General features: G+C 43.2%; 1 protein-coding gene and 1 long non-coding RNA gene across 2 annotated transcripts in view; one reads left to right on the top strand and one right to left on the bottom strand.

Moving 5' to 3' along the window:
* Positions 1 to 20,571, top strand: part of PITPNC1 (phosphatidylinositol transfer protein cytoplasmic 1) — a 194,348-nt gene that overhangs the window by 159,277 nt on the left and 14,500 nt on the right. Inside the window, exons 8-9 of the mRNA XM_050920709.1 lie at positions 15,138 to 15,293; positions 17,515 to 17,578. Coding sequence (XP_050776666.1) covers positions 15,138 to 15,293; positions 17,515 to 17,578 — 220 coding nt within the window. The remainder of the gene's footprint in view (positions 1 to 15,137; positions 15,294 to 17,514; positions 17,579 to 20,571) is intronic.
* On the bottom strand, positions 12,070 to 16,417 carry LOC127032997 (uncharacterized). Its single transcript, XR_007768992.1, has 3 exons — positions 16,278 to 16,417; positions 15,372 to 15,476; positions 12,070 to 12,297 (listed from the first exon to the last, which is right to left on the bottom strand). It is a non-coding gene; the product is annotated as an uncharacterized LOC127032997 (long non-coding RNA).

The following is a 20,571-nucleotide window of genomic DNA, read 5'->3' as shown; positions in this document are numbered from 1 at the left end:
AGAACAGGACAAAGATTGAAGTGGGGGGAAGGGAAGTGTAATTCATGTAACATATATTTGCTCCCCTCCTCTTCCAAGGCAACAAACAAAAGCTACAAGTTGAAGAGTCAAAGATATAGTCACCCAGGGGCCACATGTGCTGAAGAGCTGTTATCATTTCAGCCAGGAGCATCCTAGAGGATGTCTACCAATGATTGTTCAGGATAATCTTGAGTGATCTCTTGGCCAGAGCCATCTAAATGATCCTAATCCATTTAAGAGTGACGGTCTCATCCTTCAATGTTTGCAAAAAAGCACTACTGAATCACAGGATTTTATTGATGGCAAGCACAAACATAGGCAGCTCCTCAGGTATAAATTGACTTCAAAGAGGTACAGTGATTGGCACCAGCTGAGAATCTGGCCCTTTCAAAAGGAAAATTTATTTTTATTGCTGTAAAGTACCCATGTATTTTGAGGATAGGTGCAAAAAGAATTTTATAAATAAATAAAACGGCTCAGGTATTAATGGATTTTGTATATTAGATAACCACTGGATCAGCCAAACCCCACAATCTTCACTTCCTGCCTTTTTTGCATGCATATACTGAGCATTGTAAATGTCCAAGGCATCTGAAAAAGGTTTATCTAAACCCACATGAGCCTTCATTATCACAAGGGCTGGACATGGTCACAGTTCTGTGTATGCAAACATGCTAGCAAAACCACTAAACTTTGCAATGAGAACTTGGGTAATCTCATAGAGCCAGCATAAGAAAATGGGTTGATATCATTCCATATATAACTCTAAATGAGAATCAAAGGGCCAAATTCAGACTGGGTGCAAGTAAGTGCAACTCTGTCTGAATTTGGCCCATACATTTGTTCAAGAACTAATTCAGTTTGGACTTGGGGGTCTAGCTGTTACACTCAGCTCTCTTCACTTGTACCTCAGTGTCTTCCCTGAAGTTCTTCCTATCTACAATTATTGGTGATGACACTCTGGCTTGGTCTACACTACGTATTTAAACCAATTTTAGCAGCGTTAAACCGATTTAACGCTGTACCCGTCCACACTACGAGGCCCTTTATATCGATATAAGGGCTCTTTAAATTGGTTTCTGTACTCCTCTCCGATGAGAGGAGTAGTGCTTAAATCGGTATTACCATATCGGATTAGGGTTAGTGTGGCTGCAAATCGACGGTATTGGCCTCCGGGCGGTATCCCACAGTGCACCACTGTGACCACTCTGGACAGCAATCTGAACTCGGATGCAGTGGCCAGGGAAACAGGAAAAGCCCCGCGAATTTTTGATTTTCATTTCCTGTTTGCCCATCGTGGAGCTCTGATCAGCACGGGTGGCCATGCAGTCCCAAATCCAAAAAGAGCTCCAGCATGGACCGTACGGGAGATACTGGATCCGATCGCTGTATGGGGAAACAAATCTGTTCTATCAGAGCTCTGTTACAGAAGACAAAATGCCAAAGCATTTGAAAAAAAAATCTACAGGCTACACAGTGCTGCGTGACAAGTGTAACGGGAAGCCAGAGACTCAAATGGATGCTCATGGAGGGAGGGAGGGGGTACTGAGGACTCCAGCTATCCCACAGTCCACAGCAGTCTCCGAAAAGTATTTGCATTCTTGGCTGAGCTCCCAGTGCCTGTAGGTTCAGACACATTGTCCGGCGTGGTTCAGGGAATAGCTCATCAATTTACTCCCTCCCCCTACCACGTGAAAGAAAAGGGAAAGAAATCGTTTCTTGACTTCTTTCAATGTCACCCTGTGTCTACTGAATGCTGCTGATAGACGCGATGCTGCAGCAGTGAAGAGCAGTATCCACTCCGGTGGCAGATGGTGCAGTAGGACTGGTAGCCGTCCTTGTTATCAACCCATGAGTGCTCCTGGCTGGCTTCAGGTGAGGCTGGCCGGGGGCGCCTGGGTGAAAATAGGAATGGTTCTTGGTCATTCCCAGTAGACGGTACAGAACGGCTGGTAACCGTCCTCATCATAGCAACTGGGGGGCTGAGCTCCATCAGCCCCCTCCCTTTCGTGTGTAAAGAAAAGATTCTGTCCTGCTTGGACTGTCATAGCAGCGGCATGCTGGGCTCCTCTCCCCCACACCGCTTAATGTCCTGCCTGGACTGTCATAGCGGCGGGAGGCTGCCTCCCCCTCATTTTGTCTCACTAACAAGTCACTGTTTCTTATTCCTGCATTCTTTATAACTTCATGACACAAATGGGGGGGACACGCCATGGTAGCCCAGGAAGGTTGGGGGAGGAGGGAAGCAACAGGTGGGGTTGTTGCAGGGGCACCCCTCGTGAATGGCATGCAGCTCATCATTTCTGCAGGATCTGGCACGGAGCAGCTGTGCACTCTGATACACTGCTTCTCAAGTAGATTTGCCCCATATTCTAGGCAGGACTGACTCTATTTTTAGAAACCATAAAGGACGGATTGACTCGGGGAGTCATTCTCATTTTTGCCTTTGCGCCCCTGGCCGACCTCAGCCAGGGGCACCCATGATAGCAGCAGACAGTACAGAACAACAGATAACTGTCATCTCATTGCCAATTTACCCCGGCAGCAGACGGTACAGAACGACTGATAACCATCTCTGCTATCATGCAAAAGCAAATGAATGCTGCTGTGTAGCGCTGAAGTATCGCCTCTGTCAGCAGCATCCAGTACACATACGGTGACTGTAAAAAAAAAAAGCTGAACGGGCTCCATGGTTGCCGTGCTATGGCGTCTGCCAGGGCAATCCAGGGAAAAAGGGCGCGAAATGATTGTCTGCCGTTGCTTTCCCGGAGGAAGGAATGACTGACGACATTTACCCAGAACCACCTGCGACAATGATTTTTGCCCCATCAGCCACTGGGCTCTCCACCCAGAATTCTAAGGGGCAGGGGAGACTGCGGGAACTATGGGATAGCTACGGAATAGCTACCCACAGTGCAACGCTCCGGAAATCGACGCTAGCCTCGGACCATGGACGCACACCGCCGAATTAATGTGCTTAGTGTGGCTGCGTGCACTCAACTTTATACAATCTGTTTTATAAAACCAGTTTATGTAAAATCGGAATAATCCCGTAGTGTAGACGTACCCTCTGTGTGTTTCTCATCATCAAAACTTTTGCTACCACCTTCCTGAGTGACTATGACTCACATTTCGGGGGGCTCGATTTAGAGCAGGGGGTTCCCAAACTTAGTTTGCAGCTTATTCATGGTAAGCCAGTGGCGGGTCATGAGATGCTTTGTTTACCTGAGCGTCCACAGGTACGGCCACTTGCAGCCAGTGGGAGCTGTGGGAAGCTGAGCTACTGCTCAAGAATGAGAGCCTCAAGTGAGCAATTCACATAAACAAATCATTTATCGTAGCTCTGAACTATTATGCAAAGTGTTCTTTACCACCATATCTAAATTCTCAGATTAACAATGTTTCATTTCCTGTTTATAGCAAAGTGGCTGAAGTTGGGGGACAGGGAGTAAGCTTTTTAAATTACCTCCAAATAGAAAGATTTCATGCAGCTGCCACAGTTCTCCTTCAATTTCTGTTTAGTGGGTTTAGTTGGACCCATTAAAACAGCTGTGTTTTAATGGGTCCAACTTGCCACTGTCGAGGTGCTTTTAGAATAACTAAACCTGTATTATACCTCACGCACAGAGAATGATGACATTTGAAATAATACAGCTGCTTCAGCTCCCATAGTAAAAGTGTGTTAAATTGTCAGTATAGTAATTCAGCTTGGGTTAAGCAGAACCAAGTGAAAATCTCCCTGTAGTTACTAACACCAGTTGAGTAGCTTGTAGAATGCCTGGCTAGATTACCATGTGTCCTCCATGTATGCCACAGCTATGTTGTTTTCTGATGGTGACTGCTGGGTCTGAGTTTAGGGCCATTCCCATTTTTATCAATCATTTTTGTCATCTCAGCTTGTTAAAGTGTCAGAGTAGAAGAAAACAAAATGTTCCCTCTATAATGAAAACTGTTCCTTTAAGACTTTCTGATACGGAAAGTTTCATGAAGCATATCAAAGCCTGTGCTCAGTGCTAGAGCAACAAAGGGCCAAATGTCTTTGTTCTGTTCCCAGTTACACCTTGCATTAACTCAAATGGAATCAACCCAGATTTACTATGAAGTATCTTGGAGCAGATGTTGGTCTAATGTCCTTAAATCCCTTTTCACTTTGCATATCAATCACTGTGCTTGTCTACTGGAATAAGTATATTGCAATAGCTATTCTGGAATAGTCCCCCTGTGGAGAATCTATTCCTGAATAAAAGTGACTTTGCTTTGTGAGTGGAGTAATTATTCCAGAATAGAGTAATAATTCTGGAATAAAGTCACTTTTATTCCAGAATAGTGTCTACACAGGTGTTATTCTGGAGTAGCTAAACTATGCCAGAATAGTTAGTTATTCCTGTCAATTTCCACTGTGTAGACAAGACCATATATACTAGAGATGGTCTGTGCCACAGAACCGTGTGCTTCTGTGCCACAGAACCGTGTGCTTTTTTTTTTAAATGTCTTTGCTTTATAGCAGAATTGTCTTGACATTTGGGGTAAAGCAGTATTTATCTAGCAGCCTCAGGGAAATTATTTTTATAAACTTCAAATAAAAACTGAAATATTTAAAAAATGAAATACAGAATTTACAATTAAAATATACTAGTAGGAGTTTGCACTGACATAGCCTTCTGGAGCACTGTACGTACAGTCTGAAATCCAAAGCCTACCCCTCACAGCTGTTGATGAAATGCCAGGTCACACAGTTCAAAATACAGTCACGAAGAATTAGTTCTGAAATGCTAGATGAAACAAACTGATCTTTAGTTTAGGACTAAAAAAAAAATTAACTTCATGTCAAATATCTGTTGGTAGAATGTTCCCTGGTAGGAGTTTAAGAAAAAGAATCTGTGCACCAGAAAGAATCTTTGTCTGAGGCATCCAAAAAGCCACTTGTAGGAGGATAAAAAGGTGCAGTGTTAGCCCACTGCCCTTTCACTTCTGGAGACTAAAGGCTTGTCTACACTTACATTTTATAGCACTCTAACTTGCTGGCTCAGAGGCGTGAAAAATCACCCTCCTGAGCGCAGCAAGTCTGAGCGCTTTAAAGCACTAGTGTAAACAGGCTGTGCTCCCAGTGCTCGGAGCTAATCCCCGCATGGAGGTGAATCACCAGGAGTGCTGGGAGAGCAAGAGAGCCCCAGGAGTAGACTAGGAGGAGTGTTTCTAGTACAAAGCTGACAAAGTCATATAGGCCCAGCACTGGCTGCTGCAGGTCAGGATTGGTGCATTGGCAAGGGCCAGGGATAATCTTGAACATAAAGACTTGTAGGTAAATAGCAAAACCTAAACTTGATCTGATGTCTTCCTGATAGCCAGTGCAAGAACTTAATTTCAGAGAAGTGTCTTGATTAGATTTCACTGAATTAACCCGTAATCCCTCCCCTGAGCTGTTGCTGATAAGTCACTTTACTCTTGCCTTGGGAACTAAAGGTTAAGAATGTAAGAGGACAGACAAAATTTTAAGCCCTGCTCTGTTACACCAGTGCTACTCAACCGTCTTCAATGGGATTGGAATGGTGGCTTTAAAATGTTGTCTGCCCTTCATATTCCTAACCCTACCATTTAATGTCTCAAGATCAGAATGTAGCTGTGTGTGTTTTATTGGGTTGATCTGGCCATGACAACTTTGCGAGTTAATGATGAGTGTAAGCTTTGTAACAATATGTCTTTTGAGGTGAACTCCCACAGAAATCTGGGATTTATTTTTTACGAATAGCAAAGTATTCTTTAGTCCAAAAATTGCAAAGTGTACCCTTCAGCACAGCAAAGCCTTTGTATGAGCCTTGTTCCCTTAAACACTGAAGTCATCTAATCATTTAACTTTAGGGCAAACATAGCATTCAGAATTCAGTACCTCAGTGTGGTCCTTTCTAGAACATTCATCAACCAAAGTATATGGATGGTTTCGAACATCCTTCCCCAACTCTCTCAAAGCTTGTCCGATATAATTTATGAGGCAGACTCATCTGATAAAGTCATTTTGCTAGGGAAAGGCACAAATTGCTCTGTGTTTGCACTACGTTGTATTGCCAAGTACAAAGTGCTCTAAAAACAGCACTTTAGGTATCAAGTGCTAACAAAGCAAAAAGATTGCTGCCTCTGTGCTTGATTTACACTAGATACAAAATACACGGATCCAAGAGTATAATGATTGTCCCCCTTTCAAGGAGTATTTTAAATTCATTTCGAAAAGAGATTCTCTGTAATGCCCAAAGAAATATTTGGATGAATTCCTGATTTTTCTGAATGAGATGAGCACTTATTTTGGAAAACAGAAAGGTAAGTTAGGGGTTCTCAGGACAAAAGTTTTGGTGGCCTCGAAGTGTGGTCACCAGCTCCTGCTGGTGGCTGCTCTCACACTTTTTCCAAAAATACTTAATTAGCTTTAGGAAAAGCAAATAAATATCCACATATACATATCCAAATCATTGTAATTTATGTATTGCTAGCTAGCAGGTCTGTTGTGAAAAGTGATATTAACAAACATACAAGTATCAGTTTTCACAACAGACTTACTCAGCCCAGGCAATCCTGGGAACAAATTAAGCCCTGGATGGGGAGTTGTGGGAGGCAGCCGGGACTGGGTGGGATGGGGGGTCAGGGGTGGCAGCAGGGGGCTGGAGCCCAAAGCCCCATGGCCACAGCCTGAAGCCCCATGGCTGGGGGACAGGGCCCAGGGATGGAGCCCAAAGCCGTGTGACTGGAGCCTGGGACCTGCCACTGCACAGCCAGAGTCCAGGGCTGGAGCCCAAAGCCCCACAGACAGAGCCTGCCGTCCTGCAACCTCAGGGTTGAAGCCCAAAGCCTGAGCCCCACTGCACCTGGGAAGATGGGGCACTCATTGGCTGCCTGCTCTTACAGGGGGTGTGCACCAGGTATCTCCAGATGGGGGCAGAGCCCAACTCCTGCTGGCGGCCCCAGCAACCAAGACCAAGGCTGTGCATCCAGGAGCAACAGGGAGGGGGAGGGGCTGCTACATTGCCCCACCCCCACAATCAGAGCCCAGGAGGCTGTGGCTGCAAGAAAAGTCCCTGGTGGTTGCATGTGAGAAATGCGAATATTGAGAAAACTTAGTGTAGAAGAGTAGGGTGGCGTAACGGCAGAGCCCCGTCCCACCTGGCATGACACAGGGATGGTTGGGCCAAATTTGAGTGAATGATTTTGCGACCTAGCACTCAGGACAATAGTGTCACTCACATTTGGACCTGTCATCCTCCATCAGAATAAGTGGCATTGCAATCTGGCACATGCAGTTGCAGTGCCATTCAAATATGAGGAGGCCAGGCAGGTAACCTGGGCCCTCCCTCCGTGGCCTCCTTTTATACAAAGAGGTATATTTTTCAAAAGGCCAAACCTGGCCACCTTTCTGCAGATGCAATTTGTGACTGCAAAATGGATTGTGAATGCAAATCAGAATACTTGGCTCTTCTGCTACCTGATTTCTGCTCTCCATCAGGTAGCTGGAGGAGCTGGTCCTCAGATTTAGAAGAGCAACCCAATTGCAGGAACAAACTGCACCCTCAGAATGGAAGCTGCCTTTTTGAAAATTTAATTCAAAGCATCTGGAACAGTACTCAGTACTTGTGGCCTGATTCAAAGCCCACTGAATTCAATAGAAAGATTTCTAATGACTTCAAAGGACTTTGGATCAGGCCCTTAGATACTACAGCAATGGGAGCAACAGAACTACCACCAAAGACAGACAGATACTCTCTTCTGTAAAGTACCTGCACCTTTCCTAGGTGTAAGACCAAAGTCAGCAAACGCTGGGATAAATTTTCAGGGGTATGGACAAAAAATTGGACTCACAATTCTTCCTCTTTTTACTGGAGCTGTGCTCCTTTGGCCACATTACTCAGTTTTCTACTCAGTCCTCAAACAGGCAAAACTCCCACTGAATTGAATACCAGCTTGCCTGAGCAAGGACTGACTAATTGCTGAATAATGTCCTTAGGATTTGACCCTTTATTTTCAATGTACCGTAATGGAAATATACTCCCCACAGTCTTTGCCTTTCCGAGCCCTGATTCGTAAAGGTGCATCATGCGATATCTGTATGTTAATGTTTTCTTAAAGGAAGGATTTACCATAAAAGATTTGGCACTTCTTGAGCTATGCAGGTTGCCTGTCCAGGTCTATCACCACCTAGCACCTGTGCTTTAAGCACTCCAGCCAATGTATGACTAGTCCTTCAAACAGATGGGCGTGATTAAAGAGAACCAAGAGACCATCTGTGAGCATCCAGTGTGGTCACTGTTAAAAGGATTCTCAGCCAGGAGCAATGCAGTAGATATCCGTGGCCTGTTTGTGGACCAACAGCTAAGGAAGAGTCTTCATCACTAATATAGTTGTGTGCTGAGTTAACTTTCCAAAAGAACAAAATGCCTTTTGTAACCTCCTGATAACTGTTATGGTTTGAGCAAAACACAAATCCCAGCTGCAATTAGATATTCAAGCAATGTAGATGGTCATTGTTTAGTTTCCTTTGATAAACTATGGAAACTTGGATATTGAGGCACATTCATCGCTGGGGTCATTCTGTTGACTTTGATGGAGTTATCTGGGGTGAATTTGGAACTTTTTATCTAGAGGCTTGCTGCGGTGGGGAAAATATTATACTAGGCACTGTATACACATAAAATGAAAAGATAGCCCCTGCCTTAAGTATATAAAAATAGAATTCTTTAAGGTAACCTCTGGACTCAATAACCCAATGTGGCAGATAAACTTCTAGTTTATCAGCCTGACAAATTCTGGACCAGAAGTTTCCAGATAACATCTTATCTGGAAATAAGATGTTATCCAGGTCAGATAGACCCTACCTGAACATTTCATTTAAGAGCAATCATCAATGGTCCACTTTTAGTTGAGTAAGAGCAGGAAGTTACTCACTGATATGAAAGAAACATCCATGCTGCTAATAAGAAACACAGAATACCTAAATTGAAAAAATGTTTAATAAAAGAAAATTGATCATGGATCTACGCATCTGCAGCTGGAAAATAAGATTTGATGTAGTACAAAGTATACAGTTAAAAACATGAAATAGTAACTGAGAAATCTTCATATGCTGTATCTTCCTCATTAACCGAAATGATCATTGAAGTTTAAAACTATAGATTGCATGTATGGGTCAATGTGACTCTTAGCACTATCTGATATTAGCAGTTATCATCAGTTTATTATAACATTATTCTTCTCCACTAATATAGAACTAGAGATCATCTGAAACCACATGAAAATTCCTTAAAAGAATAAAAGGCAAAAATTTCAAAAGTACATAAGCAATTTGGGCTCCTAAATCCCACTTTCAAAAATTACTTAAGCACTTAGAAATCTAAGTCTCATTTAAAGTTCACAGGAGTGAGGCTCGTAAGAGCCTATGCCACTTTTGAAAATGGGATTTAGGCTCCTAAGTCACATAGGCACTTTTGAATATTTTATCCAATGTTTTTAACAATGTGTGGTGACACTGTGCATAAATGCTCGTATCCTCAAGAGGGAACAGAGAACCTCCACACGTGCCTTTTAGCGGTCGGAGGCAACAAGGACGGGGTCTGCTACAGAGTCTTAGTGGCATTGCTGAAAGTTTTAATCAGCGGCAGCATGATATGGAATGGCCCGGGGAGTGGGGGGAGAGGATGTCGACCATCAGATTGGCCTCCTCCACCACCTCCTCAGTTTTAATATTAAGGTTCTGGGCCACCCATCTCAGCAGATGCTGAAGGACCCTAGTGTCCTCTAAGGCCGGAGTCGTTGAGGAACCCGTCACCGCATCATCCAGCGATAAGGAAGATGAGATGGTGGTTGGTACTGGGGCCTGTTCCCTGCCCTTGGCCCCTTGTGGTCCCGTGGGGCAAGGAGCAGCTGCACTGCGGTCAGTGCCATGGCCAGAGCCACAGTTAGTGCCGTGGCCGGTGCCATGGTTGGTGACACAGTTGGCATCGGGACCGGTGCCCTCAACAATGTTGCAGTTGGCGTCATGAGTGGTGCTGGTATCAGTGCTGAGGGTGGTGCTGCAAACATCACCCCAGTTGCCAATGGTATGATTGGTGCCTCAGTCATCGATGGTTCCATCGGAGCCAAGATCGTTGACATCAGCGGGTGTGTCCCCACCTGGATGCCCAGCCTGAAAGAAGCTGAGGCCACCAATGCCACTCTGGAACCCTAGTTCTGGTGATAGGCCCAGGGTGTCCAGAAGGGCCACTAAGGAGCCTGCCATTGGCCCAGCCACGGTGCCAGGTAGGGTTGTCAGTTGCAGTGGAAGCAGGATCTTTTGCTCCTATTAGAGCACGACGACTCCGCTTCTGACTCTGAGGTCTCTGCTTGTGATGACCATGGAGGGGCGGAGTCGCTTAGTGCTGGATAGCAATGCCAGCTGGAGGGCTGGAAGTGGTTCACCCACAATGGCCACCTGTGCCACAGGCTGATGCAATGGGGTTGGTGGTCTTATGGACGACATCATCGCCGGTTTGCCCACGGAATGTATCAGGCCTGGAACCTGTGCTGGCGATCTCTCACCTAGAAAGTGAGGGTGGCACTGTAAGTGCCAAAAGGTCCACTGCTGCCTCGAATGCCTCCAGTTTGGAGGGGAGCTGGAGGCCTTGTGGCGGTGTGCTGATGAGCGGTGCTGGTCCGGATTCGACTGGACCCATCTCGGGGCAGGAGTCAATGAAATCCCCACCAAATGGGTGCCCGATGGGGGTGTGTTGGCCAACTGGTTGGTGACAAGTTGCCCTGTGTCAGCCTTTTTCCTTTTGTGGGGCACTGGGGAGTGCAACATCTGGGGCCTGTGGGCAGAGCTATGGTGGTGCTGAGGGTCTCTAGCAGAGTCCTTCTTTGGCACCGGCTCATGCATGGACAATACTGGAGCACCAAGGGTGTGGCGCTTACGCCCGGCTCTGACTGAGGCCAAAGTGCTGTCTCCATAAGCAATACTTGGAGGCACTGCTTCCTAGCTTTAAGAGTCCGGGGGCAAAAACTTATATAGATTTTGCACCTTTCTCTAAGATGCCCCTTGCTGAGACACTTCAAGCATGAAGTGTGTGGGTCACTTTTTGCATAAACCTGCCACAGTCCAAGCATGGTTTAAAGCCCAGAGACCAAGACATAACCCGGTGCCGGGGAAAAACATTGGTGGGGGAGACCCCCCCCCGAAGGAAAAAACTACTACACTAACTATCTAACATTAACAAACTATATACACAAACACTGCTAACACGTGCTTCTAAGGCAAGAGCAACAGGGAGTTCCAGCTAGCCATTACAGGCAGTAAGAAGGAACTGAGGCAGGGTTGGGTAGGCAGGGCCCTATAATGGGCACCATGAAGGCATGACTCCAGAGGGCATCCAGGCTGATCCTACGGATATTGCTAGGGGAAAAATCTTCTGGCTGTATTGCATGTGATGCGCACACACCTGTTTGGAATTGACATGAACAAGCACTCAAAGAAGAATACTTATTTACTGCATGCATATTGTACCAGAATATTTGAAATCAATCTACATTGTTGCTATAAACCGTTTCTAAATTCGTGGATCCATCTATTAGAATTCCACATCCACATCTTACATTTTTTTGTTGAACTGTTTGCTTCAGGCAATTATGAGTTATATAACAGTTCTTTCCAAATATCTAGACCAAGCTGAGGTCAAGTTTTATTGAATGAGAAGATGGGCAAACATTATGTGACTGTGATTTGTGATATGAAGCGGTATGTTACTCTGCCATGTGATGGAGCTGATTTGTTTTTTACAGTGTTGTAGGGCTGAAAGCAGAGTATTTGCACTCACATTTAGAGAAGGATGTGAAAGTAATGATTTTCAGAAAGATGGAAAGAACATCTCTTCATTTGAGCTTAGTAACCAGAAAGGTTCATGGTAGAGCTTCAGTTTATGAATCAAATCACAAGCCAAGTCATTGGGGCTAACTATAAACATTCGAAAAAGAATACCACCAAGTGAGGGAGAAGCTCACAGTGAGTGGCAGGAAATAAAAACAGAGTAGTCTCACCACTTTGCCTCTTTCCTAGCTCATCTTTATTCAGCCTCTTATTCAGGACATAACTGAAATTTGTGCCTCAAGTGAAGTGCATATTTAAGTGTTTTTCTGAATAGTCTGGACTTAAGCACAAGCTTTCCTGGATTAAGGTCTCAGGGAGTAGGGAACAGCTGAACTTGATTTTGAGTGTAGATTCAAGGAGTTGCATTGTAAATTCATTATTATTTCCCTGTCCTTATTCATCTGAAAATGAAGATTGACATGGTGCAATTAGCAGGTATAGACATAAGGCCAGATACATAAAAATGAACAAACTAATGCAAATAAACAGCAACTAATCTCTAAGTGTGTCTTGTCTATCCTACCTAAACCTAAACAACCTTTTGTGTTGTTTAAAATAAACCCTGAAAACAAGTTGGCTGTCTTCTCATGACCATATCTCCAAAACATCCCTATTTTTAAAATACAGTTTATTACATGTGCAATGAATTTTGAGAACCTGGAAAGCTGTTTCATTTTAAGAATCAAGACTGGATGTAATGTCTTTGTTTTCAATAGCAATTGTCTTGGCTTCACTGCCCCATCAAACAGTATATTTAGTATCATACTTCTTGGCTTTCAAATAGCTGATATTGAAATTACAATCCTTTCAGGGTTTTGTCCAAAGGTACCATGATTGAGCTGTTACTGGAGGTTCCAACTTGGTAAAGTTTCATGCTCAACCTCAAACAGATGATGTAAACTTGTACATTTTACCATCTGCTGATTATATCCATAATGTAGTTATTTCATAGGCTTAAAATTTATCTAACTTGCTTCCTCAACCTCAGAGACAGAGTTCTTTATAATTTTCCAGTGCTCCCAGTTGGTTTGAACATTAGGACCCTGATTCTTCACTGCCCTCATGACCTGTGTTGTCATTGACACCTGCGCAAAGTGCATGTAAAATGCTATCAAATCAGGATTGTAGCATTTTATGGCTTCTTTGCATTCACTTTGCACAGTTATAAATGAGTACACAAGGTATAAGGCAGTAGATGATAAGGCCTTTGATAAATTCATAAAGGAGCACACAGGTGAGTAACTCTGCTTCCAACACATTGATAATGAAGCTTGGCTGTGTTGGTTTTTTTGTTTGGTTTTTTACCCTTGACTTTTTTCTGTTTATTTTCCATCCAAATGATGTGCAGAGACAGTCCCAAAATAAAATGCAGGCAGGATTTATGTATACAGTGTCTTCAAACTGGGGGGGTGTACTTCCCAAATCGAGATCTAGGCATGCTAACGGATTGAGCTAGCTGCTAAAAATAGAGCATAGCCACAGTGAAGTGAATGGCAGAAGGCACTAGCCAACCTGAGTATGTGCCTAATGTCTCAGACAGGTACATACTTGGGGCAGCTTGCCCCTCCTGCCACTTGCACTGTCACAACTACATATTTTAGTGTTAGCATGCCAGCTCTAAAGTGCAGACATACAGCACAATGGAATCTCTGCTTTCCCTTCTCTAGTTTCTTTATACATGATCTATACGAGAGTTTTAGTATTTTTAAAAAAACACATTGGATATTTTCTCATGCCATTACATTTACTTTAAACTTCCAATAGTTAATTGGTTTATAGCTAAGGATGAGATTCAACAGGAGTCATCCCATCTGGCTCCCTTGCTACTTCAGGTTGAGCAACTCCCTGCATTTTCACTTTAGTGCAGGGGTCGGCAACCTTTCAGAAGTGGTGTGCCGAGTCTTCATTTATTCACTCTGATTTTAGGTTTTGCTTGCCAGTAATATGTTTTAATGTTTTTAGAAGGTGTCATTCTATAAGTCTGTAGGGGACTGCGGAAGACTGTGTCAAGGCCTAGCTAGGGTATTTTCGCTTTCTCGGCGGCCGGTCACTGTAGGACGCGGCACTCCAGTTATAACCCACTCCTAACTGGTTAAAACCAGTTTGCATGGCCCTCAGCCAAAGGGCGTACACCGCCCATGGAAAGTCCCTGGCCTTTGGCCAAGGGGCGGACATAGCCTATGGGAAGTCCCTTTTTGCATATGTATGAGTTGCTTTTGTATTGTGTATATATAGCTGTATGCTCCCGGTCCCGCCCCTGGACTCCGTACCAGGCCGAGCTTTTCGTGCGCTGGGTTCCCCATCCCCGTGACAGCAACACTTGGAGTCCCCGTTGCGGGTGTGTCATGTTACCTTCATTAAAGCCAATTAATTCACCGTGTGTGTGTGGGCCTCGTCCTTGCAGAGCATCCAGGCACGTAACAAAGTCTATAATATATAACTAAACTATTGTATGTAAAGTAAATAAGGTTTTAAAAATGTTTAAGAAACTTCATTTAAAATTAAATTAAAATGCAAAGGCCCCCAGAGCAGTGACCAGGACCCAGGCGGTGTGAGTGCCACTGAAAATCAGCTCATGCCGCCTTCGGCACATGTGCCATAGGTTGTCTACCCCTGCTTTAGTGCATTACACTGAACTAACTCCTGCAGTGGGTAGGGAAGAGGAAGAGTGCAGTCAGCCACAGATCTTCACACAAGTAGTGATGCGTGCAAAGGGGCTGTCCAGCTGACACCCTTTGATAACCCACAAGAGTGTGCTGGCAGATCTGCCATGTTCTGTGGGTGTGATATGCCAAAAGAGATATGGTTTTCAGAAATAGGGGTATGGCTGGAGCACAGTCAGGTGTGTATGTATGCTGCCAACTCTAGAATACGCTAGCAGGTCTCATTGGAAATAGACCTGTTGCTCCTTGAGAAATAAACAGTGCCTTATAATGCATTGTACTAGAATGACCTGTAGCGTCATGCCCTGCCATACCACAATATCTTTTGTGCCAAATGAGCTTCACAGCATCGCCAAGTTTCTACTGCTCCCATCAGAGCTCTGGCTGTTGGGTAACAGACTAGTATTTGACCTCATGTATCTTATTATATCCTACCATTAATTTAAGCAAATTGTGTTATTTTTACTTAGTGTTTATTAGCATGGTTCCATTGTGTCTTAAAACAGACACATTAACAAGCTAACAAATGGGGACTTTTCAGCCAAGGTTTTTCAATTGTGGTTCTCCTTGCTTTGCAGGATCCTAAACATTTCAAGTCAGAGAAGACAGGGAGAGGCCTCTTAAAAGAAGGCTGGAGGGAGACACACCAGCCGATCATGTGCTCCTACAAACTGGTGACTGTGAAATTTGAAGTCTGGGGACTTCAAACTAGAGTAGAACAATTTGTACATAAGGTCAGTGAATGCCTATATGCTGTTATCCTGCACAGGAGAAGAGCTAGAGCCCAAGTGGAACTAGAGAATTATCCTGACCTGCACATGAATAGGACTAGAGATGGGTATGAGCCAGGGAGTTCAGGTTTAGATCTGGTTCCAAACCTCCTTAACATTCAAGGGCGACTGGAACTGGGGTTTCGTCTGTCAATTAAAGAGAAGAGGCCCAGCTGTAAAATTAATCTCTGGATACAAACTTCCCCAAAGGCTCGAGTTATTCAGATCCAAGGCTTAGTTTTTCACCCACCTCTGAGTACAGCCAGTAATAACATCTCCAGTGCTGTGATCCTTAAGTAGGCAGAACTAACAACATCCTTTCCCAAGAGACCTCCATTGCTGGTAAAATAATATTTGTGCTAATAACAACAGCTTTATTGTGACAATTCTGAACTGTTAGATGAATACAATACAATGCTTCTAGACTGAAATATTTTTTCCTGTCATTTCTTTACTTGAAGCTTTTAAAGTCTGTATTGCACTTTATCAGCAGTTCATTTAATGTTACCACAATTAAACAAACATTGTGGGTCTGACTCTGACGTCACTCACTCTGATTTTACACCATTGACATCAGTGTAGTTACTCCCAATGTACTGAAAGTGAGAGCAGAATGTGAGGTCAAAGAGTTACTTCAATTTGACAGCTCTGTTGGCTTTAATGGTTATCTATCTGGATGCAGTAAAAGCTCATTAATTCTCATTATGCTAATCTGCCAATTTCATAATACTAAGAACAAAAACCATGGCAGTCTCAGCCCACTCCTTAGATTTAGAGTCTCATTCTAACCTCAGTCTCACTGATGTAAATCAAGAGTATCTCCTCTGAAGTCACAAGAACTACACCAGTAAGGCCTGGTCTACACTGGGGCGGGGTGTCGATGTAAGATATGCAACTTCAGCTACGGGAATGCTGTAGCTGAAGTCGAAGTATCTTATTCCGACTTACCTCCCCTCCTCACGGCACGGGATCGACATCCGTGGCTCCCCCGTCGACTCCGCTACCACCGCTCGCTCCAGTGGAGTTCCGGAGTTGACGGGGAGTGCATTCAGGGATCGATATATCGCATCTAGATGAGACGCGATATATCGATCGCTACCTGCCAATACGACGGGTAGTCTGGACGTATCCTAAGAAACCAATGTAAATGAGATCAGAACTGGACCATTAGCGTAATATTAAAATATCACCGAATGACAGTTTCTACACAACTGAGTTTGACTTACTGCAGTAGTTCTGATGTCTTTTGCACCATTCATTTGATTTCCTGAAGTTTAGCATGCTTCGCTCTCAAGTGTATATTACTGTTCATTTTCACTGGATGTGAGATTCCTTCTTCTAAAACCAGATATCTCAGGGCATGTACAGAGTTCCAAGATGATAAAGTCACAGTTTCAAAAACTTCTCCTATTCTGCAAATTCAATCCCTTTTTTATTGAAAAATGCCTGAATTTTTCCATAAAGGTTTTGACTCATGCTTTTTGGATAGGATTTTCTATATACACCTCTACCTCGATATGACGTGACCCGATATAACACAAATTCAGATATAACATGGTAAAGAAGTGCTCCGGGGGGGCAGGGCTGTGCATTCCGGTGGATCAAAGCAAGTTTGATATAACGTGGTAAGATTTTTTGGCTCCCGAGGACAGCGTTATAGTGAGGTAGAGGTGTATTCTCCTGCCAAAGTTTTGTAGATTATATTTTTTTCGAAGATTTTTTTAAAATCTGTAATTAGAAATGAGTACCCTTCATAGAATAACAACATCCAGGCTATCTTACAGCTTTCATAAGTGGTCGGAAAGTTATCCATTCCACTTGTCCAAATATTAATTAATTAGTGATACAATTATCAAACGGTCTTCTCCAGGTATTTTAATGTCCAGACATTGGTAGGATTTTGGAAGGTTATTGACCTCTCATATGTGAAAAGAACTAATAGGTTCCATTTTAAGATAGAAGGGAAAGGAGTTCCAGTCTACTTGCCCAAATATTAATATATTCATTGTATAGTTCCCAAATGTCCCCTTCTTGTGTATGTCACCATAGAACAGTGTAGAGTCTCAAAGTTCAGGGTGTTTATGTCCTTCTACCCTATAGAGAGACCATGATGTTACTATAGTTTATTTTTCTATAATGTTTTACTACACAAGATACTTTAAACCTCTTTTTTCTTATTTCACAGGTGGTCAGAGATATATTAATGATTGGTCACCGACAGGCTTTTGCATGGGTTGATGAGTGGTATGGTAAGTCTTATTCACAAAATTAACTTACAAAATAGCCTTGGAAAAGGCCTGATGGAAAACCCATTGAAATAAATTGAGACTCCTATTGGCTTTAATGGACTTTGGATGAGGCCCAAAATATATAGGGCCTTATTTCACCCCTCACTCTACACGTAAGCTTATGCCACAATAGCCGCTTGTGGGGAAGGTGCATCCAGGAGGTGGGAGCAGGGTGTATGGTCCATGTATTTTAGAGCATATGCCCCAGTTCCAGACACTCCATCTTTGGCAGTTTAGTGCTGCCCCTGTCAAGAATAATCTACATGAAAAACAATGCATAGGTTGGAATACAAGCCCATATTAATGCTGCTTTCATAGCACTAATGTGCAATCATCTCCAACCTCCAAGGTCTTGGCCCATGTTATTTCCAACTCAATTTCAACTTTTCAGGATGGGTTTTAAACTATTAATATAAAATGTAATAAAAAACAGAACTAAAAGTTCCTGTTTGAAAAACAAATATAAATGTAGTAGCTCCAATTGAAAACCCACGGGCTCTGATTCAACAGTGGCTGCATACACAACTCCCATGGAATCCATGCTTCAGCTGTAGAAATGGGCACTTTGAATTTTACATGGTAATTTCAACATCTAGTTGATGACATTTTATTGCACAATAAACACACAGGTATTGTGCCATATACATACTATTTCAATAAAGGGCATGCATTATCCCAGATATTTGTAGATCAGTTTCTAAAACATTCTTGTAATATAGAATTGCAATTTAGAAATGTATTTAAAAGTGACAAAGATAGATAAAACCACCTTGAGGTTCAGGGGAATACTGCCTTAAACTTTTCATGAATAATCTGTAGAGATTCTAAGGCCTGGTCTACACTGAAAAGTTATATCAGCACAGCTACGTCAGTCAGGCAATGTGAAAAAACCACACCCTGATCAGCATAGATTTCCCCCGTTGTAGATGCAGCTATGTTGATGGAAAAGGGCCTCTGTCAACATAGCTAAGAATTGGGCTTGGTCTACACTACATACTTACTTCAATATAGGCATGTTGCTTAGGGGTGTTGAAAAAATTATAGCGACCACACACACACACACACACACACACACACACACACACACACACACACACACACACACACACACACACACACACACACACACACACACACACACACACACACACACACTCTCTCTCTCTCTCTCTCTCTCTCTCTCTCTCTCTCTCTCTCTCGACCATGTAGACAGCACTATGTCAGCAGGAGAGCTTCTCCTGCCGACATACCTACCACCTCTCATAGAACTGGAAGTTATGAAGCTGATCGGAGAGCTCTCTCCCATCGGCTTAGAGCATCTTCATCAGACATTCTACAGCGGCGCAGCTGCACTGGTGCAGCTGTGCCACTTTAAATCTGTAGCGTAGACCTGTCTCTGGTCTACTGTAGAAAATTAAGTTGGCTTCACAGCATTACTCAGGAACGTTGCTCAGGAAAAATCCACACTTCTGAGCAGCGCAGTTAAGTCAACCTAACCGCTAGTGTCGACAGCGCTTGGTGATAGGGAGGTGGATTATCTATGCCAATGGGAGAACCCCTCCTGTCAGCATAAGTAGTGTCTACACTGAAGCACTACAGCTGTGCAGCTGCAGCAATTCAGCTGTGGCACTTTAGCGTTTCAAGTGTAGACAAGCCCTAACTTCATTTTGGAAGGTGGTGTTCCTAACCTTCTGTCAGTGTAGGCTGTGTCTACACAATGGGGCTACGCCAGTATAAACTCAATAGAGCAGACGTGATGTTTTCTTCTGTGTTGTTTAATTTAGGGACACATAAACTAGTCAGAGGATTCTGCATCTTTAATCAAATGAGAACAAGCTTTACTTCCTCACAAAGTGTATGTCCCACACCTCAACAAATCCTGATGCCATGATCAGTATCCATAATTTTTGTAAAAGACACAGTGTCTGTGTTCAGACAGTGTCCCCTAGCTACAAATGAAAATAACCACTTCCCAATATTAGTTTAGCTTATCTCTGATTTTCAGGTTTCTTTTCTAATGAAATTCATACTCTTTTGTTTCCTTAAGCTATGTTTTATAGTGATCCCATATGATGCTTTTATCTTGTTTCCTAGATAGATAGATGGATGGATGATAGTAACCAGCAACTTAATGTATATTTTGTTGTTCCTTTGGTAGCTTGGACTGTTGCTTAAAATGTGTAGCGCTGTTTATGCAGTAGGTCCTAATCACAAATACTTTACATAAGCAGATTGGGGAAGACACTGCTGAAACACTTGTGCTGTATTTTTATATGTTTGGCTTAATGTAGACAATTAAACAAAAATCAAGTCATTATTTTCAGCTCCTTGTTTTTCATTTTTGTTCATACACTATGAGGGCATTTCTGTGGACATTTTTTTGTGCAATCACACAGGTATGCTCAAGAAGAATATCCAAGATGCATGACCGCATAGTTGTATCTGCCAGTGTTTGGCTGGTGATGATCTTCAGCACAAATTGCAAATAGAGACTGAGGAATTCCTCTGCTCCCATTACATAAGAGAATGTGAATGGATTCATTTATATGGGAATCAGCTTCATAGAAACAGCTTTAACCAGTGTGTAATGCATCATTTCTAGGGGATTTAACTTATGCCAGAAGAACTACTTCAGAAGAGTCCACCTATGCTTTGGATAGTCCTTGCTTCCACATTATGTGTTGTTAGCTTCGCTATATGCTCTTGCACCAGGTCAAAATGGGCACAGTCTGACTGTTCAGTTGCCAAGGAGAAGAATATAAATTTTTACATCAAAAAGATACCCCTAGTGATGCAGAAGATTACAAAATATGATCAGTGTCTTGATCTTCAGAAAATGACATCAGTGTGAAATGGGCTTTGGTAGACTATCAATCTGAAGTACTGTACAAGGGAATCATTAGAACCTATTCATTTCATGAAAAGGAGTAAGATTTCTCTCCCTGAAGCCATAG

The sequence above is a fragment of the Gopherus flavomarginatus genome, chromosome 12, assembly GCF_025201925.1.
Source record: "Gopherus flavomarginatus isolate rGopFla2 chromosome 12, rGopFla2.mat.asm, whole genome shotgun sequence".
Classification (NCBI taxonomy): domain Eukaryota; kingdom Metazoa; phylum Chordata; order Testudines; family Testudinidae; genus Gopherus; species Gopherus flavomarginatus.
The sequence above is the reverse complement of the archived record's forward strand: the minus strand, read 5'-3'. Positions and strand labels throughout refer to the sequence as shown.